The sequence below is a fragment of the Euleptes europaea genome, chromosome 14 (genome assembly GCF_029931775.1).
Source record: "Euleptes europaea isolate rEulEur1 chromosome 14, rEulEur1.hap1, whole genome shotgun sequence".
NCBI classification, from domain to species: domain Eukaryota; kingdom Metazoa; phylum Chordata; class Lepidosauria; order Squamata; family Sphaerodactylidae; genus Euleptes; species Euleptes europaea.
Window position 1 is genome coordinate 32,554,587 of NC_079325.1, and position 26,905 is coordinate 32,581,491.

Below are 26,905 nucleotides of genomic sequence, written 5' to 3' on the forward strand. Positions count from 1 at the left end.
TCCTTTTACCGTGTGTGTGTGCTCCCCCATGAAAGTTGGGGGTGGGATGATACCGTTTGGGAAGGGAATGACCCTTCTTAGCAGAGCTTAGCTTCTCAGCTCTTCCTGCTGTCTTCCTCCGGAGTTGATGCAGAGCTCTGATTGGGAGAAAGCGGTGCCTCCCTCCCCTCCCACCCATCTCCATTTTGGGGATCGTCTGGCCCAGAGGTGCTCTTTTCCAAGAAAACAGGCGGGTGGGAGGGTGGTTAAATCCCCCCCCCCCCCAATCTTAAAGAATAACATGGATTGGAGCCTCGAGGCGCCAACGTAACTGTGGTTTCCTCTGCGGAATCTTGAACATCTTTTAAAAACTTGCTGGATTCTCCGAACAGTGCAAAAAAAATTTACTTGGTTTCTAACATATCTGGCAGCTCTGTGGTGGGAGAGGCTGTGGGGGTGGGACTGAAATCTGGGAAAGAAGAATTCCAGAGGAGTGGCTCTGTTATGTGTCTGCAAAAATGAACAAGATTCCAGTGGCCCTTTAACGCATATCGCGGCACAAACCTTTGCGGAGTAGAGCTCACTGTGGCAGATCGTGTCGCGATTGCTCACGACGTAGGCATTGGTATATGAGGTTAGGAAGGAAAGAGAACTATATACAGTGTCTGCTGCCGAGACTCCGTTTGCGGTGGTTTACAACCCTGGGGTTAACTGAAGCAGTGCAACTCCACTCTGCATCGTTACTTGCAAGCGTAGTTGCGCTGCTCTGCACTTAAAGCGCCATAAAGGAGGTGCGTTGGAGCATACAGGAAGCTTGATATTTCAGGCAAAGGTCACCCTGGTGTCGAGGGTTTGAGCTCTCTTTCTAGAGATAAAGCATGTGTCTATGCAGGCTGGTGATAACATCATGTGCTAGCATGTGGGTTTGAGTCCTTGTTTTAGCTTGATAATGAGTCTCATAAAACTTGCAAGGAGATGGAGAATGGAGCGCGCATATTATTCCTATACTGCAGGCACTTCTTTGGATGCCCATCAGCTACCGGGCTCAATTTAAAGGTATTAGCTATCATGTACAAAGCCCTTCATGGCCTTGGACCCTCATATATGCAAGACTGCCTTTTCCCCTTGGAGCATAGGAGCATGGTCTTGGGCAAAGTTAGCAACTGCCCGTATGCGTGCCTTCTCCGTTGTGGCTCCTGCCTTGTGGAACTGCCTGCCTGAGGAGGTCAGGAAGGCTCCCCCTCTCATGGCTTTCCCCAAACTATGCAAAACTGAATTATTCAAGAGGGCTTTTCTATGCAGGCAATAAACTTGCACTGTACTAAACGATTCACTAAGTTACTTAGAACAATTTTTAAGGACTTGGTCTATAGTACTGTGTATAGCTTGTTAAACTAGGATCCTACTATGTAATCTTGCATCATTTAATGTGTCATGTTAGTAGTTACTCTTTGCTTCAGTTCTGTCTGTAGACTTTTGATGGATTCTACAACTCCAATCCTATTGCACCGTTTATTGAATGTCCCGCCTGTCAGTTGTATTGACTCACTCTGTGTAATCTGCCTTGAGTCCAAGTGGGAAAGGTGGACTATAATTAACATGAACAAATACATTTCTTCTTAGTGTCCGAGGGGCTGAGGTATGCGGAGCATAATTACAGATGGCCCTGTGAGTTTGCATGGCAGCCGTCTGGGCACTCTTGGCCCTGGCATGAGCAGAACTTCTTACCGGGCCTCGTCTGCCTGTTTCCTGCCTGCTGCTGCCATCTTGCCTTGCACACAAAAGTAGGCAGACCGGAAATTGCTATTGCCAGTAGTGATGATGCAAACAGGGACACTTCTGGTTTCTGATTTGGCTGTCGATGGGGGTGATCATGACAGTTTCTCTCTTGTGTGCATACACACATACACAGATGTTTCCTTCCTTGTTGCAAGGAAACAAAAACCACCTCGGACAAGGTCACACGGGAAGCTCGGTGCCCGGGCTTTGCTTTTGGTTTGTGAACCACTGCAAGACGGTCATTTCCCCCTTTTCCTTTCATTTGGCCTTTGTTCCAGTTTAGCGTTCCTGCCTTCCTCTTTCGTGTAGCTCTTCCAGAGTTGACGGAAGGGCTGCTGAGGTGGTGGCACAGGCTCTATTTATGACAAGAACTGGGGTTAAGTTAGGACACGCGGGCGAAGGTTTCCGGGATTTGTTGAGAGAAAAACATCCCCTCGTGGGAGAGGAAGGGGAGGTGGGTTGCTCTGGCACACAAGGGGCCTTTTCAGATTTCTGGGTGGTGACCTTTATTTTGGAAATCTGAGAGGGAAAAATATTCTGATATTTCCTGATCACTTTCTTGGTTGCACAGCAGGGAAGCTGAGAGACAGGATCCAGAAACAAACTAAATGGTGGTGGTGGGAGTGGGCAGGTTTTAAATCTGTAAGCAGAAAGGCCTGCATCACCAGCACCAATCTAAATAAAATCTTAAAGGGATATACAAGGTAACTCTTTAAATTGCATCTCTCTTCTGATCGTTGCTAATTATTCTGTTTTTCCCCCCAAAGCACCTCTTCCCAGTATAGTTGTTGTTGTTGATTCTGCAAAATGCCAGAGTTACCTTGGTTTTAATTTCTGCCCAGGCAGGAATTGAACGGTAAATATGCCAACACTGTATATTAGGGTACGCTTCATATGAACATATTGCGGTTCCTGTCCTTCAGTTGGAAAACAAACAAAAAGATCTTGGTCCATTGCTGACAAAAGTTAATGCATTCTTGGCAAACCACAATCTCAGCGGTAGCCCCCTTGGAATAAAGGAAGACTGAACAGCTGGTTAACACTCTTGCAAACTTGCAGTTTGTGATAGCAGCAGGAAACCATGGCTAAGAGTCCTCCTACTTTACAGTTTTTTCCCTTTTAAAGGGAACCACGGGTTAGGGTAGGAAATGATTCTTCCTCTGCAATAGCCCAGTGAACACATGAAGCTGCCTTCTACTGAATCAGACCCTTGGTCCATCAAAGTCAGTATTGTCTACTCAGACCAGCAGCGGCTCTCCAGGGTCTCAGGCAGAGGTCCTTCACATCACCTCCTTGCCTAGTCCTTTTAACTGGAGATGCCGGGGATTGAACCTGGGACCTTCTGCACGCCAAGCAGAGTCTCTACCACTGAGCCACAGCCCCTCCCCAAGGGATCTTTTATTAAAGTCCTAAATAGTAAGCGCTGACATCACTGAAAAGGGCTGGTGAGGTGATTGCACTGCTATGGATGGAATGGAGCCATGGCTCAGGGACAGAGCATCTGCTTTGCCTGCGGAAAGTCCCACTTTTAATCCCTGACATCTCCGGTTAAAAGGATTAGGTACTAGGTGATGTGGAAGATCTTTCTACTTGAGACCCTAGAGAACCCCTGTCAGTCAGAGTGGACAATACTGACTGATAGACCAACTGCCTGACTCAGTATAAAGCAACTTCATGTGTTCACTATGACGTTTCAAACTTGAAAAGTAATTGTTTTTTCTCTTAAATTAACAATTGTTGCCTCATTTTTTTGGCAGTCCAAACTGTGACTTCAATAGCTAACTAGCATGGGCCAGCTACCTTGAATAATTAAAGAGCCAATTTACATCAACATTCAGAGTAAGAGAAAGAAGAAGAAGAGTTGATTTTTATACCCCGCTTTTCTCTACCTTTAAGGAGTTTCAAAGCAGTTTACAATCGCTTTCCCTTCCCCTCCCAACAACAGGCACCTTGTGAGGTAGGTTGGGGCTGAGAGAGTTCTGAGGGAACTGTGACTAGCCCAAGGTCACCCAGCAGGCTTCATGTGGAGGAGCAGGAAATCCAATCTGGTTCTCCAGACTAGAGTCCACTGCTCATGTGGAGGAGCAGGGAATCAAACTCGGTTCTCCAGATTAGAGATCAACGAAGAGCCAGTATGAGAAAGCCCATTTGTATAATTGAAAATACACATCTTAATATTATTGATAATTGACATGCTGACTAATAATCCATAAAGTTTCTGCAGTCCAAATACTGGCTGTTGTGAGTCTTTTATTAGGAAGTGACACACACAAGATCTCATATTAAGTAATAAACATGCACAGGAGCACCCTGTGTGCACTTTGTGTTTTAATGCACTGACATAGACCTAAGTGTGGTTTGTGCTTGGATTGCTAACAACTGCTTATCTCTATAATTTCCTTTTCTGTAAAGCATCTTTAAGGAGCCCTTTGGTCTCATAATATATCTATGTCAGCCTTTTTCTTCATGTACTGGTTATTCTAGCATTCCACCTACTCTTCTAGTATACTTTATCTTAAGATTTTTTTAAAAAATAACCATATTTGCTTCCATAATGAATGACATTTGGCTCTAGCGCTTTAGGTTGCAGAGTGCTGATCTAGCAGGACCGTAAATAAGGGGAGTTGTTAATTGAGAGAGAGAGAGAGAGAGAGAGAGAATTCCTTGTATCAGTTTCTAAAACAAGTGATGCTGGGTCTTAAGTCTGCATGGAAACACACCCTTTGACAGGGAAGCCCTGGCCTATGCACTGAACCTTGGTGTGTGTGTGCATGCGTGCTGGTGGGTGTGGTTCTGAAGTGATGAGGGAAATGCATTTTGAATGTTCCCAGAGTTGTATATTGCAAGACTGAACCCTATAGTTGAAATCAGGTTCTGGAGCTCAAGCCCTGGTGAACCTTGAGTGAAAAAACCAGAATAATACTGATTTCTGCTGCAGCTTTCTTGCATTGGTCAGTTTTTGTTCAGATGCCTTCCTTAGTTGCAGTATGCAATTGCCGTTCATAAAGAATTGTTCATGGAATCACTGTGAATGGAGACATCTGCAAAGACTAGGAGGTAAGGGTCTGCTGCCTCCCAGTAGAAAAATCACATTTCCCACAACATTTATTTTATGATTTATTTTTTCAATTTATACCCCACCCCTTTCCCAGCAAGGCCGAGCTCAGGGCCACTAACAACATATGAATACAATATATTTTAAAAATTAACAGTGTGATGATTACAATGGGAGTAAAAACAGGTTGGAGACAATATCACATGATCAGACCATGGATGCATGAAATTGTGGGCTGCAAATAGTGAGGATCTGCTATCCAGCTTGGAAGCAGCCTGGCCATTGCTTGGCTTTTGCTAATTACTGTTTTTGCTCTTGCTAGGGGTGCACAAAGTTGCTTGCGGGCTCACAGGAGGAGGGGAAAGATGAGAATCTAAAACCACCTTCTGTAAATAAATGTTGTGCTTCTCAATATGCCTCTTCTCTTTAAGGTGTCTCTTGTGTGCAACTAGATCCCCTTTGAACTAGTGCTGTTTTGAACCCAAGAGAAGTGAGGAAGGTTGGGGACGTTGCCACCTTCTCTGCAGCACATCCCACCAGCAGTGCTGGAAATATCTCGGTGAACCTGAGTGCTTGGACCTGAGAAGGTGGAGCTGCCCGTGCAGTGGTGGGGGGATGGCAGCAGGAAGGTGTTGTGTGCAATTTGGAGTGTGCATATACAGTCAGAGAATGGGGCCCGCACAAGGAGTAAGAGTTACCATCCCGCTCACCTGGGGGAATAATGGCCACTTTACCTTCTCCCCTCTGGAAAGAATGGAAAGAATAACATGGAAAGAATAACCTGCCTTACAAGGCTGAGAATATGCAGTAGAAGTTACTAAAAACATTGTGAAAACTGAAGGTACGCAAATTGTTACTGTTGATTATATCTTCATGGCCTTTGCTGTGAAGGACGTGTGTGTGTGTCCGCTGGGGTGGGGGGAACACACTATGGCCTGAATGTATCAGGTCTGGAAGAACTCTAGTAACTGTTTCTCCTTGTTTTAAGCCCTTTAGTACTTGTTGCCACCATATCTTGAAACTCTCATATGGAAACAGCAATTTATAACTTCATCTTAAAAAATGCCTGGATTCTAATGGGTGTTGCAAGTTCTGCATGTTTTAGCTGCCTTCTTTAGGAACATCTTAGAATTGTCAGCAGTGGGAATCCCACCGGTCTGAGACTGCAAGGTTCTTCTGTAGAGAACTGACCAGTGTGATCTTTTTTTGTTGTTGCTGGCAAGTGCCAGCTGACTTATGGCAACCCTGTAGGGTTTTCAAGGCAAAAGACCTTTGGAGGTGGTTTGCCATTGCCTTCCTTCGGATCAGCCTGATATTCCTTGGAGGTGTCCCATCCAAATACTAGCCAGGGTCAGGGCTGAGAGTGTGTGTCTGGCCCAAGGTCACCCAGCAAGCTTCCATGATGCGAGTGGGGATTCAAACTTGGTTTTCCCAGGTCCTAGACTGACCGGTGGGATTCCCACTGCTTACAATTCTAAGATGTTCCTAAAGAAGGCAGCTAAAACATGAGACGACAAGAGTCACTGGAAAAGACCGTAATGATAGGAAAAGTTGAGGGCATCAGGAAAAGAGGAAGACCCAACAAGAGATGGATTGACTCAATAAAGGAAGCCACAGCCTTCAATTTGCAAGATCTGAGCAAGGCTGTCAAAGATAGGACATTTTGGAGGACTTTCATTCATAGGGTCGCCATGAGTCGGAAGCGACTTGACGGCACTTAACACACACACAGACTGACACCTTAACCACTACACCACACTGGCTTTCACCTTAGTGATCATAGGTGATGAAAAACAGCGGTGTTCCAAGGTTGTTTCGAAAGAGTGGGATGATCAGGTTGGAAGAGGTGCTTCTTGTGAACTGTGACCTTGGGATGCTGCCGAGACCCTGTGCCAATATTTTACGAGCCACTTGACATATTTTATTGAGCTATAAACTGGGTTGGGTTATAATCCAGGGATTATTGTCGAAGGCTTTCACGGTCAGAGTTCATCGGTTCTTGTAGGTTATCCAGGCTGTGTGACCGTGGTCTTGGTATTTTCTTTCCTGACGTTTCGCCAGCAGCTGTGGCAGGCATCTTCAGAGGAGTAACACTGAAGGACAGTGTCTCTCAGTGTCAAGTGTGTAGGAAGAGTACACACTTTCTGACTATATATTACTGTTCCTACACACTTGACACTGAGAGACACTGTCCTTCAGTGTTACTCCTCTGAAGATGCCTGCCACAGCTGCTGGCGAAACGTCAGGAAAGAAAATACCAAGACCACGGTCACACAGCCCGGATAACCTACAAGAACCGATGAATCTAGGGATTATTTTTTTCTTAATTTAATGCTTGCCAGCTTTCAGGAATAGGAGCACTGGGATTTTTCAACTTCACATGTGGATGTGACTCGGTGACCTTTATAGTCAGATGTCACGTGATCTGTATCCCATGAGCTGATATAATGTGGGATGGAGATGTTAGGAAAATGCTGACTTTTGTATCTGAGGCAGAGACTGGTGTTTGAATTCCAAAGTTCAAATTATCAAGGATGCTTCGCTGTGGTGCATAATAAGCAAAGAATGCTTTGTGCCAAAAAGGTAACCAAAGAGGAATGAAATTGTTTTTTTACCTCATTTTGATATGACCTACATGGCTTTCCAAATCTACTTCTAGTTTGTTTCCTGCCTTTCTTCTTTGAGTCAGTGTGAGACTAATTGCGGAGGGATCCGTTTCGGGCTGAGCAGCTACTACAGTTGGAATGGCCTCCCATCCACAGAATAGTTTGTGAAGTGGCCAGCAGATCCTCTTCGATATTAAGACCATGTGACCTTGAGGTCCTTACTTTGGACCTGTTTTATTCTCTCTGAAGATCAGTGAGATAATGGCGGCAAGGTGATTTTTCAGAGTAAACAAGGATTTGAATGCAAGCCTTCTGAATCTCAAATGGGGTATTTGGATCTCCTTGGCAGAACTTAGAGAGGATGCAGCATCCTGAGAAAGGATGGGTTTGTGGTGCTTTCGGAGCTGCAGATTCTGACTGGGAGATTAATTGGTGGAGCTGGTCCTGCTGTTCTGATTCCAGTGGCTTATTGTAATGTGGAATAAAACAAGAAACCATGAAAAATGGCCATTTCTTTGCCTGTGGCCAGTATGAACTGGCAAGGAAGTGAGCTTGGTCACCATCTTTTCCGTTTGAGGCAGACAACTAACATAAATACCTGTGTGCTAATAAAAGTAATTTTTTAGATTTTAGTGCTGCAGGACTTGCTGGTTAACATAAGTTTCCTTCAGCAGCTGCAAGCAAATGTGTGTGTTTGATGTTATGTATTATGAATAAGACCACTTAGCATTTATATAGCAGTTTCAGGGATTTGGACTGCTTTGTGTCATCTTGTAATCCTTGCAACAGCCATCTAAGGTGGGTTTGAAGGCACATGGTTTGAGAGCAATTCTAACCAGGTCTACTCAGAATCTTACCTGGGTCTGTTGAATGAGGCTTACTCCTAGGAAAATGTTCTTAGGATTGCACCAGTAGTCCACCTTAGTGGTGCTGAGGAAGTCTGGGTCTGACCAGCGGGAGGAATCAGAGACCACTTCGCAGCCCTGCGATGCTGACTTGCATTCCATGATAGAAGTAAAGATGGGTATATAAGTGAAGTAATATTGGTCCCCATAATGGAGCTTGCCTAAGGCCATCTGGTGAGTTTATGGGAGAGTTCATGTTTGTACCCAGCACTTGATCTGTTGGTTAGACACTTAGCTACATCTATGGCTCTTATACACAGCACTGTAAGAGATTGAATTGAAAGGTAGACGACTGAGATCTGAGACTAAAATCCCCTTACTTGGTGGAAAGGATCGCACATAAAGGCAGAGATCGTGGCTGATAAATGATCATTCTGTAGATGGGTAACGTGCATGGTTGCGGAGGTGAAACTTTCTCTCTGTACCTGTCTTGTGACCTCTCATGGTGCAGGGTATGCAACTCTTGGTCACCTCTGTTAAGTTGTACAATGTGAGCGTTCTCACTCTAGGGAGCAGTTTTTGCAGAGGCTCTTATGTGGTCGTTCTTGCAGTTGCTGCTTTTTCTGTAAAATGCATGCTGGGATGTCATTGGACTCCAGCGAAAGCAGCAGAGAGGCTTCTGGATAGGTTCATGAGTCTCTATCCCATTATAGAGCATACATACACATGTATTTAATGGTGTAAGATGAAGCCACAGGTTAACGAAGGGAGGGAGGAATGAGTCAAGCAGGAAATGTACTTGCCCTCTGTCCTGAAAGAACTCTGGAGGAGTATCTGGCGTAATTCTTGTTGAGGTCAGAAAGAGCTTAATTCTGCATGATGCGCAGCTTCATCAGCCCTCAGATCAGTCCTGGAAAGTGCCAAGGGCCTGTAAAGCACACCATAAGTTGCTAAGTGGTAGCCATGCACGCTTACTGCGTGATGGCATGGCAACTTGTTGCCTGTGGAATGGCATATGTAATCTGGGTAGCTGGCAAAGTTTGTGCAGGGTAGGTGAACTATATGAGAAGCTTTTGGACTTATTAAAACTGTTGAGAGGGTCTTTAACTGTGGCTGTTAGACGTGTCCGCCACGCATTCATCGAGGCCAGAATTTTGAACATTGATGCTTTTCTTTTTAGGTATGGTTGCAGTTATGGATGTGATATGTAAGCGTGGGTGGCATTCTTGCTGGGAGGTCTTGTCACTCCCAGGGTGTGGGATATGCAAAACACCTTCTGCTGTGGCATTCCCCGTTACAGGAAACAATATTCCCTATGAGCTGACATAACTGGTGTAGCTGCTTCAGAAGTGTCCTCTGATTGCACCTGAGAACCCACAAAAGAGGGATGCTCTGGTGATTTGTTTTGTCAACTCCCCCCCCCATGCTTTTCATGCAGGTATTCCCATGGTGTGTGTGTGTGTTAAGTGCCGTCAAGTCGCTTCCGACTCATGGCGACCCTATGAATGAAAGTCCTCCAAAATGTCCTATCTTTGACAGCCTTGCTCAGATCTTGCAAATTGAAGGCTGTGGCTTCCTTTATTGAGTCAATCCATCTCTTGTTGGGTCTTCCTCTTTTCCTGCTGCCCTCAACTTTTCCTATCATGACGGTCTTTTCCAGTGACTCTTGTCGTCTCATGACGTGACCAAAATACGACAGCCTCAGTTTAGTCATTTTAGCTTCTAGGGTCAGTTCAGGCTTGATTTGATCTATAACCCACTGATTTGTTTTTTTGGCAGTCCACGGAATCCGCAACACTCTCCTCCAACACCACATTTCAAAGGAATCTATTTTCTTCCTATCAGCTTTCTTCATTGTCCAATTCCCATGGTACTTTTCTTAAATTGGGGTTTCTCCAAGGCCTGGTGTGTGCAAGCAGTAGTAATGGGTTAATCAGTTCCACAAACAAACAGCAGCAGAGCAAAACCCCCTAAGCCTCACACCGGACTGCTGTGAAGGAAAACTTTTGCTTCGTTTCCTGGATCTGCAGTGCCAGCTAAGAGCCATGTGAACAGGTCTGCTTCCTTAAGTGAAAGCTGTCTTGTGACCCTGTTCCTTGGATCAGCGTGATGGGAAATGGTTGGCTGATTAGCATGCTGCTGGCCGGGTTGTTTGACTGTAAGAGGTGTGTGAAATTTCCCATTCTTATTTTATTTGTCATGAAGGGAGGAGTACTACTAACAGGAAGATAATGATATTCTCTCTCCCTTGCATACACAATACCCTTCCTTATTCAGATCTCCAGAGTGTTGCAAGAGAAATCAGCACTGTTATCTCTTTGCATTTAACTTTCAATTAGGACTCTTCCCAGTGTTTTTCTCGCTCCCAGATAAGGAGAGAAGCCAGGGCTTCAATTAATGTTGGTAAAGCCTTTTCAAATACCCAGACATCTCACAGACTAAGGAAGAGTTTTGTGGCACAGCCTGGGAAAGGAGCAAAAGGAGTAATTTTGGAGCCTGTTTGGAAGCTACTTGGGAGTCTGCGGCACAGACAGGAGGGCCCACGGCAGGTGCAGCAGGGCTCCATCAGGCCTTCATTCCAAATCCTGCCTGCCTCCAGCTCAGAAGACTGTTTATTTATTTACTTTATTTATATCCTGCCTTTCTCACCAAGAAGAGCCCCGTGGCGCAGAGTGGTAAGCTGCAGTACTGCAGTCCAAGCTCTGCTCACGACCTGAGTTCGATCCCAACGGAAGTTGGTTTCAAGGTAGCCGGCTCAAGGTCGACTCAGCCTTCCATCCTTCCGAGGTCGGTGAAATGAGTGCCCGGCTTGCTGGGGGTAAAGGGAAGATGACTGGGGAAGGCACTGGCAAACCACCCCATAAAGCAAACTCTGCCTAGTAAATGTCGGGATGTGATGTCACCCCATGGGTCAGGAATGACCCGGTGCTTGCACAGGGGACCTTTACCTTTTTTTCTCACCAAAGGGCACCAAAAGTGCCTTACATCATTCTCTCCTCCTCCACTGTATCCTCACAACAACCATGTAAAATGGGTTAGGCTGAGAGTGTATGACTGGCCCAAGGTCACCCAGTAGAGAGGGATTTGAACCTGGGTTTCCCAGATCCTGCTCCAACACTTTAACCACTATATCACACTGGCTCCTAACTGAAAGGAAAGCCTCCCTAATTCCAATTCCTGAAGTCTCCCAAATGTCAGTTCTGGGTTGGGAAGTCCCTGGAGATTTGGGGGTGGTACACTTAGGGAGGGGAGGAAGGAAATCAACAGGGATGTGATATAAGGTCTGCTTTTGAATGCTGCCACTTCCTTCAGGGGAACCGATCCCTGTGCGGTGTAGGGATCAGTTGCAGTTCCAGGGGAACCCCAGATCCCACCTGGAGGTTGGTAACCCAACGCCCTAAGGCATATGGTGGTTTGTATGCAGTTATACTTCGGCACACCCAAAATCCTTTACACTCAACAACCTTTGATGAAAAGGCTGCCTATCACTGCCTTTCATTAGAACTTCACTCTTCCATGGAGTTGTGTATGCAGAGATTTCCTTATTATGAAAGGTGTTAGTGGGTTATGCTTAGGAAGGTGTTTGGGTTCTTGGCACTGGTACAAACTGACCTTGCAGGTCTCCTTGCTTCTTCTTTTTTCTGCACTTTGCATGTTTTTCTCTGTCCTTTTATTTGTTGTCAAACTCTGGCTGTGTCCATGTTCAAAAAACAGTAATTTCCTTACTGGATGCTGGGGCTGGGGAGAGAATAGTTGTCCAGATGAACCCACAACAAACATAAGTTCTCTGTTTTGTTGGAAATAATGTAGCTAGGGTCAGTTTGGCAAGGAATTCTGGATTGGCGAGATTGCTGTGACCAGAATCTAAAGAATGTAATGTTCTGCTTTTCAAGCTCATCTTGTGTTTTTCTTAATTTTTTAAAAGTTTTTTTTGGGGGGTGGGAGGGGTAAACAAAAAGCTGCTAACTCTCTTACTTGGGAAGAAAAGCCTCAAAAGGCATATTTAATTGCCAGGATTCTGTCTTCTTTGTTAGAACTACAGTTCCTGGGGAGAGGTGGTGTCTACTAAATTAGTTTGATTCTCTGATGTAGATTATGCCCACACTTCATGGACAGAGCTCAAATAATCTGCATCTGGCTATCCCTGCACCTAGAGAGTTGAAAAGTCTACTTAGTGCAATGAGAGCCTGGTATTTTTGGTCCTGGTTCCTGCCACTTTACCTCCTGTGTAAATTTCTAAAGCAAGAAGCCCAATTGAATAGATTATGAGGACTAATCCTCTACTGCTTGTTGTTTCGGCCCCTATTACTCTCCCCATTTCCACCATAGTGGTCTCAACCTACTTGCATTCTTTTTTTTTTTAATTGCTTTTGCAAAGCATGATGAACTATGTAAATTTAAGGAACGTTCCAAATATTTTATAGACATGATGTTGAAAATGCAATCAGATGTCCAGGCAAGCAAGAAGAGTTCTTATCCAAGCCATATTGGGGAGAGGGAGAGTCACATGAACAATATCAAGCAGATGTGATCAGGAAGCCAGAAAGACATTGGTGGCCTTCACGATGCCAGTTCCCAATGCTTTGCATTTGCTTCTAAATTATGTTTTAATTGAACTAAAGCTAGGTGATTAAACTAACACTTTGGTAGGTTGCAGAATGGCAGTCTTTGTGTGCAGTAACGTAGGTTACCAATTGGGTGGTCTTGGCTGTAATGTACGTTATCCACAGTGCAATGTGAGAAGACTGAAGGAGGGTGGTTCTCCTGCAGCCCTGCAACATGCTCACAGCAGGATCTCTGGGCTCTTCCTAGCTCTTTGTGCCTTTAGCAAAGCTCTTTCTTAGAACATTGATGCCTGTTTGTAATGGGTACTCTCCTCCAAGCAGTTGGTATGGTAGTAAAGTCTACTGGAAGAATACTCTGCAACCTTTTAGAGGATATAGTTGGATGTGAATTCAAGTCCCATCTATGCCATGGACTTTATGTGGGCCTGTACAGGGCCTCATATCTTAACCTCCATTTCTCATTGTCTACATTAAATGTTTTTGTTTTGTGTTGCAAGATTTTCCACTGTGTTGTGAAGTCTACAGATTGCTCCACAAATGCCTATAACATTAGCAGTGTGCACATAAACACACATGAACCATAAGTCTGGTGTTCATTTTTAAAAATATGTTTGAGTAATTTCTTAGGTTTTTTTAAAAAATGCTATTGCAATATGACAAGTTTCACTTCTTGAAAGCATGTAGGTCATAATTCTATAATTTTGGGCAACTTTGTCTTTTTAATATAATGAAATTGGCTGTGCATATCTTGTTCTTATTTTTGAAGAAAGGAAATTCAAGAGTACAAAGTTGCTTTTAGGACTGCTCCCTATGCTGCTTTCTATGCAGTTATACTCCAAAGTAAGACATATGTTGTTTAACGGGGCTTTCTCCACGAAAAGTGGCTTTAGGATTGCATTCAAAGTCTGGGTCCTCTGTACGACTTGCAGCCAGGTAGAAATGGTACAGGTAGGCCTGTCTGACTTGTTCAAAGAACTCCGCTCAAAGAATGGTGGTGAGTCATTCGCCACTTCTATAAAGTTACACAAGTCAGATTTTCAGTTTGCACAACCTTTTACACAACCTGTTCTCCTGAGGCAAACTTTCAACAGTCCTCAGGGGGTTCTAGAGAGTTTATCAAAATTCCTAGATCCCGGTTTCTTAGCAAACTACATTTTTTTTTAGCTGACCTGGTGTCAACTCAAGAAATTGTCAGCCCAAGGACATATTAACAACAGACCCCATTTATATTGGTAAATAAAATGACAGGCTGATATGGCCATGGGAATTTTCCATTGCATCTGAGTGCATGTATTTTTGAGTTCAGGAAACTGGCTCTTTCACCTCAGTCCCCTCCCCAGTAGTTTAAAATTACATATGTACTGACATATAGGCTTATTTTTACTTAATTTTATTAGCTGAACTGCAGCTGGTAAGGAAGCTTAAGGGGCTACCCAGCAGGTTTGCCAGCCTATGTGCAATCCCACCAAGGCTCCAAGCATAAAACTATACCCAAAATGCTCTTCACACATATGTGGCCATACACAAAAGTTGTGCTGAGAGGTGCTGCCCCTGTGCTGGTCAGTGTGAGGGTTCAAGCACTGATGAGCGGGGCCAAGAGAATTCCCTTGCCAGGCACCCGAATTGAGGAGCCTTAAGCATCCAGTTTGGTTACCTCTCACTTTCTCATTTCTACCTGGCGCCGTACTTCACTATAAGCAGGAGAGTCTTATGGAGGGTTGAGTTCATCAGATGTCCATGAAATTGAGATGTTGGCATTTGCTCATTTCTAGATCATGGTGCATTTCAAAGGCTAAAGTGGCTGCCTCTTGTTCCCTCTTTAGGTTGACACGTACCTCTACCACATGCGGCTTTCAGATGAAACCCTCCAGGATGTTTCAGCACGGTTCCGTAAAGAGATGGAGAAGGGCCTTGGGGTCGACACCAACCCTACAGCCTCTGTGAAAATGTTGCCAACGTTTGTGAGGTCTACCCCTGATGGAACAGGTAAAGGGTTGAGTTGACAGCTGAACTTCAGAGCCTGGCTTTATGCCAGAAGTTCCTTTCTGGAATGAGTGAAGTGTAAAACGGGGCCTCTGTGCAGGATGATTTTCCTTCCTGGCTGAGTTAAAAGCATAGTGCTTTGTTCACCATGGTCAGTTTCTAGGGGCCAGGCCTTTGGGTTTTGAATTTCTACCCTACGAAATGAGAGACTGAATGAAAGAAACCCTGATGAGTAAAGGAGAACATGCTTGGAGTGCTACTGTGTGACCACAATGCACCAGTGTTTGGGTTTTGGAGACAGAAAGCATTATTCCCAGATTGTCTAGTCTAACAGATTGAACCTGATTTAAAAGCTCCTTTCATGTCCATAAAGCACTGAACTGAGAAGTTCTTGCAGGGCCCGTGAACTCACCAGCAACTTAACTCGCTATTTAGACGTGTCCAGTACACAAGCATCCAACACGACTTTAAATTTCTGTTCCCACCACGCCGCCTTTCTCCACTGCATTTGATAAGCCAGGATCAAATGAAGACCGGTGCGCTCCCACGCATGCCCAGTCGGCGCTCGAAGCAAGGACGGCGATTGGTCCAGCATCAGTTAGGGAGGCGGAGGGAGTGGGGTGGGTGGGCTGGCAGCAGGAAGTGAATTGAACCCAGATTGCATGTTCGCACTTTAAGGCTCCGGGTGAGGAAGACGTTTCATTTTATTAATTCGCCGTATAAGCGGATGTTTTTAATGCGGAGAAATTGTGCTCTGGAGACGTCTCCGGAATCCTTCGGTTGAGATAAAGTGTGAACATGCAAGGAAAGCCCGCAGAAATTGGAGCTGCAAACGCGCAGTGCGGACATGGTCCTGGTTTGGGAGCTGAGGATGATGTGATAGCTGTGCTTTCAAAGTCAGGAGTAAACAAAGTTTATGGAGTACTTTCATTTTTCAGCTATGCAGATTGTTGCTGTTGAAGGGAGGAAAATTATGTTTTTGACAGATTGATGAGCGTGTCAGAAGTTCTTGGCTTGCAGATATGGCACTGGGATTTCATATTCCAGGAAAGACTCTGGCAGCTGTTCACAAATACCCTGTCCCCTCAACAGCTGTAAATGAGCTGCGGGGGAGCTGGATTCAGACCAGCTGTCTCATGAACAACACAGCAATCCAATTGGTGAAGACCCTTAGCATAGATGGCTTGTTCCAAGTAGAGGATCAGCCACCTGGCAGGCCCTTTCAGTGAGTAACCTAAGATGTGGCCCTCTACTTGTTTGCATGGTTGATATATGCATTTACTCCTAATTGGCAGGCAAATCCATTCCCAGAAGTGCAGAAGAATCTGGTTGAAGGGTCATTTAAGAAGAGCAACTGAGAAATGTAGTGCAGCATGCGGTACAGACTGTGCCAAGAAATGCACAGCTTCTGCAGGGGGGTGGGATGGGGGTAAAAGAGAAATAAGGGTTCTTTGGGACCTTGCAGGATTTAGATACAGATGAGTAGCCAGACCTAGGGATCACCACTCATCTGGACCTCTGTGGTGAGTAAGCATTCTACCAGGCAAGGAAATGTTTCTAAACTGGAACAGAGAAGTTATATGCTACATATAAATTATATGCTACATTTTCTGCCATTCACACAGCAATCAAAGTAGTGTAGAATCAACACTGCAGTATAGAGTATAACTCTTGTGAGAGCTTTTGCTTAGGGGGTTGCACCTTCTTTCTCCCAAGTTAAAGTTCTTGCTGAGGTCCAGTAGTGTTTCTATTTCGCATGAGTGGGTTTGTCCCCTTTGCTAGAGAGCTGCGGTTAATTTTCCCCACAGCTCTCACATTTTGTTGTTTGAATGCTATGCAACGAAATGATCTATGTGACTTTTGACATCGGTCACCAAGATCTGATGAAGCAGCTGCCCTCCCACGAATGCTAGGAGCCAGTTTCTGTCACTTGTGTTGATTGATGGGAGCAGAGGTTTCTGAAAACAATGAATAAGCTCACTGAAGTGACACTTTGCAATATCCCAGGTATGCATTTAAAGGTACAGTCCAGCAGGATGTTGTCCTTTGAAATGAGCAGAAGCTGTATTTGTTTTTTTGTATGTTGTATTAATTCATGGTATGTGTCTCTCCCCCCCACCCCCTTGTTTGTTTGCAGAAGAAGGAGATTTCTTGGCCTTGGACCTTGGTGGCACAAATTTCCGGGTGTTGAGAGTCAAGGTTTCTGATAATGGCAGCAAGAAAGTGGAAATGGAGAACCAAATATATGCTATTCCAGAGGACCTCATGAGAGGGAGTGGAGCACAGGTAGGTTGAACTGGCTTCCTCAAGCCCAGTGACAACTCTTAAGCAGCTGGGCCAAACCAACTGTGACACTGGAGGTTCTGTGACAAGAGGTCCCATGGAGCTCTCAGCATCACATGTGTTTTGGCCCTAGTCACATCTCTCTCCTGGTTACTCAAGAAGGAAGCTAATATTGTGGTGGGGTTGGCTTTCTTTCCAAAGTCAGAAGGGAGAGATGAAGTTTGGCGTTTCAGTGGCAGCACTTTAAAGTGGATGTATAATGTATAAAGTGGGTGTATAAAGCATCACTTTCCTGGTTGCCACAAAGCAATCATGCAAGGAATTTAATCATTTCCCCCCCACACACACCTTGGTCACAGAAGCTGACCTAGATATGTGTGGTACCTAGTACATTTTTTTTTACTGGCTAGTAAAACCTACTGTGGGTTACTGATTGCTGAGGCTTTATTTCCAAAGCTCTTCTTAAGAGGACCAATACTGATGTACTAAATCGGCACTCTCTGACATCCAATATTATCCCAGAACAAGTGACTGACCCAGGAAGTGGCTGAGATCTTGTCACTGGAATGTTTTCTTCTTGATGTTTTTGCTCTCTTCTTTATTGCCTGCTCTTCCTTCTCCTAAACAGTCTCCCTGCTCTCAGCTGACTTCTTCTCATTCTTTCTCATTCCTAGTTAATGCTTTGATTAATGCTTCTTCTCTTTGCTGTTCTCAAGTTTTGGCAGAGCTGTTTCTTTGGCAAAGTTGCTCTTAATTGTTTTTATCTCTTTGTCTTTATTAGTCAATGTCTTCTTTGTTTTGGTTCTAAGGGGTGGGGTGCTTGTCATTCCAAACACTCTTTTCTTGACTGTTTAAAAACCACATTTTCATTCTCTATTCTTAAGTGGTTTACTATCACTAGTTTTCTGTTCTCAATGGGACTCTTGCTTTTCCTTTCTTAGTTTTGTCATTTGTGTTTGATATTATTGGTGACTCTCTTTCCTCGCAGTCTAGCATTGGGTTTTCTGCACCTGTTCTTCCTTTTCTTTGTCTCTCATTTGTTTGTCTATAGATGATTTGTTCTTCATCCTGTTCTTGATTGGCTGGTGTTCCTCAAGGCTTCTTAAGGAATGTTGCCCCTATGTTTCTGTATCTTCTTAAGGAATGTTGCCCCTGTGTTATTCATAGCTTCTAATTCCAGTTCTAATCTTTTTGTTGTCTACTCATTTTCATGTGTAATCTAATTAAAGGAGTTTCCCACCCCCTTCCTACTTCATTTCTTCTTGTTTTCATTGTTGCTGGCATTTCTGCCTCTTTTCTTCTGCTAGAACTCTTGGTGCATTTTTTGTTTCTCTTTCTTTCATCTCCTCTTTATTCCATTGCTAAACACTTTCACTTCATTTTCATCTTTCTATGCCTTTCTAGTGCAATCTTGATCTTGAGTGGACTTAGAAGACTGTAACTCTGTTTAGGACCACACTATTAGGTATCAACAGAATGAAAAAAAGTCTCATTCATTGATTTTTATCCTGTTTGGATCATTGTAATTCTTTGCTTGTTATTCCATTATCTCATCTCAGGCCTCTTGTTTCTCCCTTTCATTCTTCTGCTTTTCACTTTCATGGCTCATAAATTTGATCATGTGACCTTCTGCTGCTTTCCCTTCATGGATTTTGTGTTTGGTTTAGCATTTTGCTACTAACATTTAAATGTATCCATTCCATGGTTATTACTTGATGTTTATTTATTTAGATATTTATACTCATGGAGGGGGCCTGGATTAGTGGTAGAACATGTGCTTGGCATGCAGAAGGTCCTGGGTTCAATCCCAAAGGATCAGGGACTAAGTGATGTGAAAAACTTCTTCCTGAGACCCTGGAGAGTTGCTGCCAGTCTGAGTAGACAATACTGATCTTGAAAGACCAATGTCAGTTTCAGTACACACACACACAAGGAAGAAAGAGTAAATATTGCTGAATTGTACATGGAAGAGCAACAAATAGATGACAAAGCTCCTTCTCCTTTACTTCTTATCAGTTCACTTTTGGAAAACTAGTGATTAATTTTTTTTTTGTAACTGAACTACTTTACTGCTATGCTGGTGGCACATGCTGGCTGTGTCCATGCTGACCTCAAGTGGCAGAAGGAGAAGTAAAAGAGTTCTCAGCTTGAAAAAGCAAGAGCTGAGATTCCTATGGGAGGGGAATGTACATTAAAGCCAATCTTTGGAGTGTTCTTGCACAAGGCTAGAAGCCATATGTGGAGTGTTCTTGCACAAGGCTAGAAGCAGATCGGCTGGAGATCAGTTGTAATAGCAGGAGATCTCCTGCTAATATCTGGAGGTTGGCAACCCTACCTATTCATACTTGCCCCCTCAGTTAAGACCTTATCAAGTCTACTCTGACTAGGTCTGTTTAAATAAACTTAAGCTCCCTAATACAGTATGAAGCAGGCGAAATCTCATGGGTCAGTTAGAGACAGCCCCCAAAATTTCTGCTTGTTCCTGAGGTGACTGGCTAATCCCATACTCTATACAAACTACCCTCACATGTTAATATCCAAATAAACTTACACATTCAGACCATGTATTTCACATTTACTTGTTGCCTTTTAAAGAGAACTTTTTTTTTTTTTGGATGGCAGTTTTGGTCAGAACTAGCAAGGTTGCATGACTTTTAAAAATTTTATATATATATACATATACATACATACACACACACATATATATATATATATAGCAACAAACCTTATAAAATAATAATAAATGTTGCAATGCTAATAAATGCTTGCATTATGCAAGCATAGATCTCCATTGCTCCCTGGAATCCAAGCTAGAGGATGCAAATGAACTTTTGCATGACACTTCTGAATTGCTCTGTGTTGTACTGCAAGACTCTACTCTGGGGGAGTTTCCATATCTCAAGGTTTGAGTAATGAACAAATGCATTCCATTTGCAGACTGTATAGTAATCCGCTTGGCTTACAGGGCACATGTGCTAAATATTCACCTTTCTTTATGGCCTGGAAGTTCTATAATCATATGGGGATCCACTAAGAGTCTCCTGAATACTTTGAGATCCAGATGAATTCAGACTTAATTTTATTTACCAAATAAGTTAAATAATGAAAAGGTAAAAACAAGACTTGTGGATGGATTTTTTTTTTGTGGGGGGCTGTAAAAATGGTTCAGATTTCTGCAGTTTAAAATGACTGCTTATAATGGTGCAGAGTGAACAGGTGTGCATTGCAAACTGCACAGTTCTGTTATGGAAGCTGGAATATTTAGAAGGGCAAAAGGAGTAAAGAAAGACTGGAAGGTGAGAAATCACTTTTGGAAATAGGTGAGTTTGCAGTAGGGAATACTGATGCAAGACTCAAGGTGCAGCAGAGAATGATCTCTGACCATGTGTTTTCCTGTTTGTCCTACAGCTCTTTGACCACATTGCGGAATGCTTGGCCAATTTTATGGATCAGCTGCAGATAAAGGACCAGAAGCTGCCTCTGGGCTTCACGTTCTCCTTCCCTTGCTATCAGACCAAACTGGACGAGGTAAATGATGGTCTTAACTGTACTTTATCAGGTTGTTCTAAGGCAGGGGTCCCCAATCTTTTTGAGGGCGTGTTTGGAATTCTGACACAGCATGATGGGTACAGCCACAAAGTGGCTGCCGCAAGAGGTGGAGCCAGCCACAAAAGGACTGCTGAAGCTTACTTTCAATCACACAGTGAAAATCCATGTGCTGTGGTGGCAGCTGCTAGCAAAACAATGTTTTTAAACACCTGAACAGCCAATCAAATCTCCAGTGGCCAGTGAGAAGTCTTGCTGGTCAAAAGCCCCACCCAACTTCTAAAAACACTTGGCGGGCACCTGGAAAGGTGTCAGTGGGTGCTATGGCGCCCATGGGTGCCACATTTTAGACCCCTGTTCTAAAGATTACTGAGAGGTTTTGCTGATGAACTGCAAAATTTTGACCATTTATCATTCAATAGTAGTGGGTTGTGGGTTTTTTAAAAATAGTGAGGAAGAACCATTGACCTTGGTGACATATGAGTGGAGTGAGGTCAAGAGTTCAATGTCATGATTATCAAGTGATACCAGGACAAACTGAAATGTAATGTGTGAGCACAAATTCTAGGCTTAGGGGATGATGACTTTGCATTACAGGCTTTTTCAAGGTGGGGTTTTAATGGCTAGTTTCTGTTTTATGAATAGTTCTTCTGCTGCTTGTGTTTTAGTGGTTTGTGTTCTAATACTGTGTATTTAATAGTAAGCCACTTCGTCCAGGACTCTGAAGAGGAAGAAATAGAATAGGAATAGTCTAAGTAAATTAAATAAATAATTTATGCATTTATTAATCTTTCCTTTCCTTCCCCTTTCCTTTAACAGAGCATCCTTGTGACATGGACCAAAGGATTCAAGTCCAGTGGCGTGGAAGGGAGGGATGTGGTTTCCCTGTTACGGAAAGCCATCAAAAAACGAGGGGTAATTTTTGCATGGTTTTGTCTGAAGTTGGTTTCTATAAGCCAAAGGCTGGTGATGGTATCCCGGCCCATCATTGGCCGTGGTGTGGCTGTTGTGTCATTTTTTATGTTGGTTGACAGGTTTTGCAGGCTTTTGCATTGTTTCAAAACTTGCAAGACCTGTTCAACCTGACATGATAGCAAGGCGAACAGAAATGTGTGTGCATGGAATGGGAGATGGAAATGGTGCTTCTGTTCTAGTGTCGTCAACTCATTTGAACTGCTTTCGTCTCCAGCTTGAGAATTGGATGAGAGTTTGGGCTGTCAGCTGGGAATCCGAGGAAGGGTGTTCGCTGGTTGTGTGTAAATGTCCAAAATGGAGTTAAGGGTTGAGACAGATGCAGTTCTGAATGTTGTTAATTGCGTTGTTGACTTTATGCATTAAACTGATCTGATTGTTTTGTTGTAACTATGTAATCTGCCTTGATTCTCAGTGAGAAAGGCAGACTATAAATAAATCAATCAGTGCCACAACTGGAACGTCTCTTCTCTCTCACCTTACTGGTAACCAAGTTATGTGATTGACATAGTAGTCATACTGAACACTGATTTAGCCAACTAGGTTGGTGGGTGGTCACAGGCTCAATGAAGCTGTAATCACTCTTCTACCCTCAGTACCCAGTTATGGGTTTCTCCATGTTCAGTTGGGAACCAGAAGTGTTGCTAGAGCTTGACTGTGAGAAATGTTTTGGGGATTCTGAGTAAGTAAGAGGATGGCTCAGAACTGGCCCCAGCCAATCAATACTATCCACAGTTTGGCTACTGATGCTTCTCCCTTCTTGCGAGGAGCAGGTATATGTGGGTTAAATGAGGTGTGTGTTCTGCATCCAACTTTATGGCTTCACAAATCAAGACATCTCTTGTAACCCTGAATTTTGATAGCTGATTGCATTTTCACTGCGGAAGAAGGTTGCAATGTACAGGCCTATAGCTAATCTGGCAAGAGTAGACTAGAAACATTTGGGGAGCCAACTTTTTTCCAACTTCTCACATTGCAGGACTTCGACATAGATATCGTTGCCGTGGTGAATGACACTGTTGGGACGATGATGACCTGTGGCTATGATGATCACAACTGTGAAGTTGGACTTATTGTTGGTAAGATGTAGTGTCTGAGAATACGAAGGTGCCTCTGTTATTGAAGGGGTTTAAACCCCTTTACTCTACAAGTATTTGGAACTTGCTAAAGTATTAGAACTATACACAAGCCAAAGATGAAGAATAGTTCAGATCCAGGCCATTTGTTTAGTATAGATCGCTTGATGGGAGGGAAGGCAGCATGGAATAGCCCAATCCTGTCAGATCTCGGAAGCTAAGCAGGGTCAACTCTGATTAGTATTTGGATGGGAGACCACCAAGGAATAACAGGATTACAATGCAGAGAAAGGCACCTCTGTTAAGTCTCTTGCCTTGAAAACCCCATAAGGGGTGGCCATAAACCAACTGCAACTTGACACCACTTTACACGTGCACACACACACACACACACCATCAGTTCCATTTATCTTAGCTGTTAGTTTTTTGAGTTGCCACATGTTTGATAATGTGTGGCAACTTTCGTTTTGTGTTAATGGTATTTTTTGTAGTTGCAGGCTGACTTGAGTAGTCAATTTAAAATACAGATATAAATAACTGAATGAGGGAACTGTTGAGGCCCATTAGCTCTTCTTCTAACCTTCCATGGTCTCTGTCCATCTTTTATTTAGGCACTGGATCCAACACCTGCTACATGGAGGAGATGCGCCATATTGACTTGGTGGAGGGAGATGAAGGGCGCATGTGCATCAACATGGAATGGGGAGCCTTTGGGGATGATGGGGTCCTCAACGACATCAGGACACCATTCGACCGGGATATTGACATGGGCTCACTGAATCCAGGAAAGCAACTGTGAGCAGAACTCCTGAACTTTACAGCATCTGGGGTCTCTGTGATTGTGTGATTGGCTGCACTCAGATGATACAGCAAACCTCTGTTTGTCTATGATGGATGCAAACATGGTCTATTATTCTTGTGGTCTCTTACCCTCCTTTCCTTATGTGTGAAGTCTTCTTGGTTTTAGACACTTTCTGTCAAATTGTCACGATACCCGAGGAATGAGTGCTTGGGCAAACCTGAGTTTGTTTCCTCCTCCAAAACTGGACTTCTAAACCCATGGTTTAATCCCAGTTCAGAATCCTGTTTTTTTTGGAAATGGTAACAAATTCTAGTTTGTCCAAGCGCCCATCGGATGTCATGGCAAACTGGCTTTGACTGAAGGCTTCCAAAGCTTTCTGTCACAGTCCACATGTGGGCAGGTTAGAGAGAGAGAGTGATAGCGGGCGATCTCCAGACAGTTTGTGTCTGTCACAGGCAAGCAGAGGTTTGTCATGATGTCTGAGTGCTGCCTCTGTAGGGAGCAGAGGGTAGTTTGTGTGGCTTACAGCATAACAGCTTCCAGAAAGCATCCTGCTCCCTTGGGAAACGGGGGTGTGGAGGTTTGTTGGCTGTCTTCCTGAACTCAGCTACAGGAATCATTTTGAATTGAAGTGTGAAACACAGGGCTAGAATTGCATGTTCACGTATTGCATTTGCTGTTGTGAGTAATCAGTCCTGCTGGAATGTAGCAGCTGAATATGGCCTGTATGTTCTGTCTGCTGAATATGTGTCAGCTTTTTAATGGTTAGTAGATAGGTCTTCCTCGCCTGAACTGTGAATGCAACTCGCAGGGATTCTTTCTTAAAGCCTGATATTTCGCATGTACATAGGCTGTAGTCAGTTTATCACTATGTTGAGGTTGCGTAACACCCCCCCCAAACAACTTTCATCAGGTTGAGCTTGACCCCTCGCCTTTCCTGCACACATATGGATGAAGTTCATCTGAACCAGCCATCAAGCTGTTCAGTTTCTGGTATATGTTTGGCAGGAGGTATAATAACCAGAGCTCTAATTTTGTCCCTTGCTTTGGGCTGCATTGCAGGTTTGAGAAGATGATTAGCGGCATGTACATGGGTGAGCTGGTCAGACTCATCCTGGTGAAGATGGCCAAGGAGCATCTCCTCTTCGGTGGGAAGCTCACATTAGACTTGCTGGCAACGGGACGCTTTGAGACCAGATACGTCTCTGCCATTGAGAAGTGAGTGAGCGAGAAGGCGTTGGCTCTCACACCATCTGCGGCTTCTCAGGGGTGGCAGACTGCTTGGGAATCAGACACCCTCAAGCAGTGCTCGCTTCCAAACTCTTTCTTGTCCCCTGAATCTGTAGGGAGAAAGAAGGCGTGCTAAAAGCCCATGAGGTCTTGACAAAGCTGGGCCTGGAACCCTCCCATGAAGACTGCGTTGCCACCCAGCGCATCTGTGAGATTGTCTCAACTCGCTCAGCAAACCTCTGTGGTGCTGCTCTGGCTGCTGTCCTTCGGCGCATCAAGGAGAACAAGGGAGTTGACAGGCTGCGCTCCACCGTTGGAGTGGACGGCACTGTGTATAAAAAGCACCCGCAGTAAGTCAATTATGCATTTTTATACCATTCTTTTCTCGATGGGTCCAAAGGGGCTTGTATCATTCTCTTCTTCTCCGTTTCATCCTCACAACAACCCTGTGAAGTAGATTAGGCTGAGAGAAAGTGAGTGGCCCAAGGTCACCCAGCAAGTTTCCATGGCAGAGTGTGGGTGTGAAGCTAGGTCTCCCAGATCATAGTCCAACACTCCAATCACTGCACCACACTGGTTCTCTAAGGAGCGCAAATGAAATGTCATTAACATATTTTGATGTAGACAAAATTTGGGTTATTCTTGCCTTGTTCTGCTTTCACACTATTTACGTACCAGTCCCTTTCCAAGAAAGAAGGCCATCTTTAGGGAAGTTAAGAGAATTAATCTTTGAGTTCTGTGCCAGTGATGATAGATGAAGGCCTCCTGAGAAGGGACTTGGGAGTGTCCTCATGGGAGTGTCCTCATGAAACAATTTGAAAATAGGACCAGAAGTTCCTTTGTTAAGAGAGAGAATTAAAACCAGTTAGAGGGTTACCGAGCTAAAGCAGCATTCATGTTATCTTAGGCCAGTGGTCGGCAAACCGCGGCTCGTGAGCTGCATGCGGCTCTTTGGCCCCTTGGGTGCGGCTCTGCCCCTGGGCGCCATGCCTGCTGCTTAGTCTCCCCCGGGGCCCGGGCGGCCGCGGTTCCTGCCGGCGCTTCTCCTGTTGCTGCGTCGGCCGGTGGGCGGCTGCCCCTCCCTCCTCCTCCGAGACGCCTCTGCGCAGGCGCCGCCTCTCCCACCTGGGGCTCCGCTCCCCCGCACGTGCGCGGTCACAGCCCGCCCACCCCCAGGCCATCAAGCCCAACCCTGGTCCCAGCGCCAACCCACAGGGGAGGGGGTCCTAAGGTTGCTTTGTGGGGTGAATAGAAGACTGAGAAGCCTTCCCAGTGTAAGGGAAGCTGAAGGATACAAGTCTAGAAGCAAGGAGGCTTAGGGAAGTTGCAGAATAGGCAGTGGACTGAGAAAGGAACAGTCTGCCTGAAGGGGTGGTGGAGAATAAAGGGGAATCCAGAGACGAAATTGAGGAAAGAAGGAGCTAAGCAGAGAGCAGGCTCTACAGAAACCTCATTGTGTTTAAGATGTGGGGTTATATATTGCAGGGTGGGGAGAAAGGAGAGTCCTAAAGAGGTTGGTCAAGAAACAGGGTGTCAGAAGCAGGACTCAAGTAAGGGGTTGGCAGAGAAACCAAGGAGGAAGTAGTACTGAAGGGCCAGACTGAGAGAGGTGGAGGAGGAGCTATGTGTCAATGGGAGGAAGGATGCAAGGGAAGGTTTGAGGGGGCAAAGGAAACTTAAATATACAGCCTAGACTCAGCTGTGGCCACTGTCCCTAAACAGGGGGTATATAAGGGATGAAGGGATGTCATGTTGATGAGGGAACTAGCTTGTTCTCTGTTGCTCCAGAGACTAGGACAGGGGTGGGGAACCTTTTTCCTGCCAAGGGCCATTTGAACATTTATGACATCATTCAGGCGCTATACCAGGTATAGATCTCCTGGTGGGGGGGAGAGGCTAGGGTTGCCAGGTCTCCAGCCACCACCTGGAGGTTGGCAAACCCAGGGAAGGGTACACAGAGAAGGCCTGCAGGGCGCCCCCGCTCCCCCCTCCCAGGCAGGAGAAAGAGAGGGAGAGAAAGGAGGAGTGACAGAAAAATGGGAAGAAAAGAGAGAAAAGCCTCCCCCCCACACACACACCCATGCACGCAGGGCCCACACCGGGCCCCAGTCTCCATGCCCTCCCCCCCCAGAGTCCACAAAAGCCCCCCCCCGAAGCCCAATCGGCTCCCGCATGCATGCTCTG

General features: G+C 44.7%; 1 protein-coding gene across 1 annotated transcript in view; it reads left to right on the top strand.

Annotated features, from left to right (window-relative positions):
• The window catches only part of LOC130487034 (hexokinase-2), a 57,287-nt gene that overhangs the window by 16,180 nt on the left and 14,202 nt on the right, over window positions 1-26,905 (top strand). Inside the window, exons 2-9 of the mRNA XM_056860402.1 lie at window positions 14,653-14,815; window positions 16,950-17,098; window positions 20,504-20,623; window positions 21,461-21,556; window positions 22,593-22,692; window positions 23,301-23,484; window positions 24,554-24,709; window positions 24,838-25,071. Of these exons, the coding sequence (XP_056716380.1) occupies window positions 14,653-14,815; window positions 16,950-17,098; window positions 20,504-20,623; window positions 21,461-21,556; window positions 22,593-22,692; window positions 23,301-23,484; window positions 24,554-24,709; window positions 24,838-25,071 (1,202 nt within the window). The remainder of the gene's footprint in view (window positions 1-14,652; window positions 14,816-16,949; window positions 17,099-20,503; window positions 20,624-21,460; window positions 21,557-22,592; window positions 22,693-23,300; window positions 23,485-24,553; window positions 24,710-24,837; window positions 25,072-26,905) is intronic.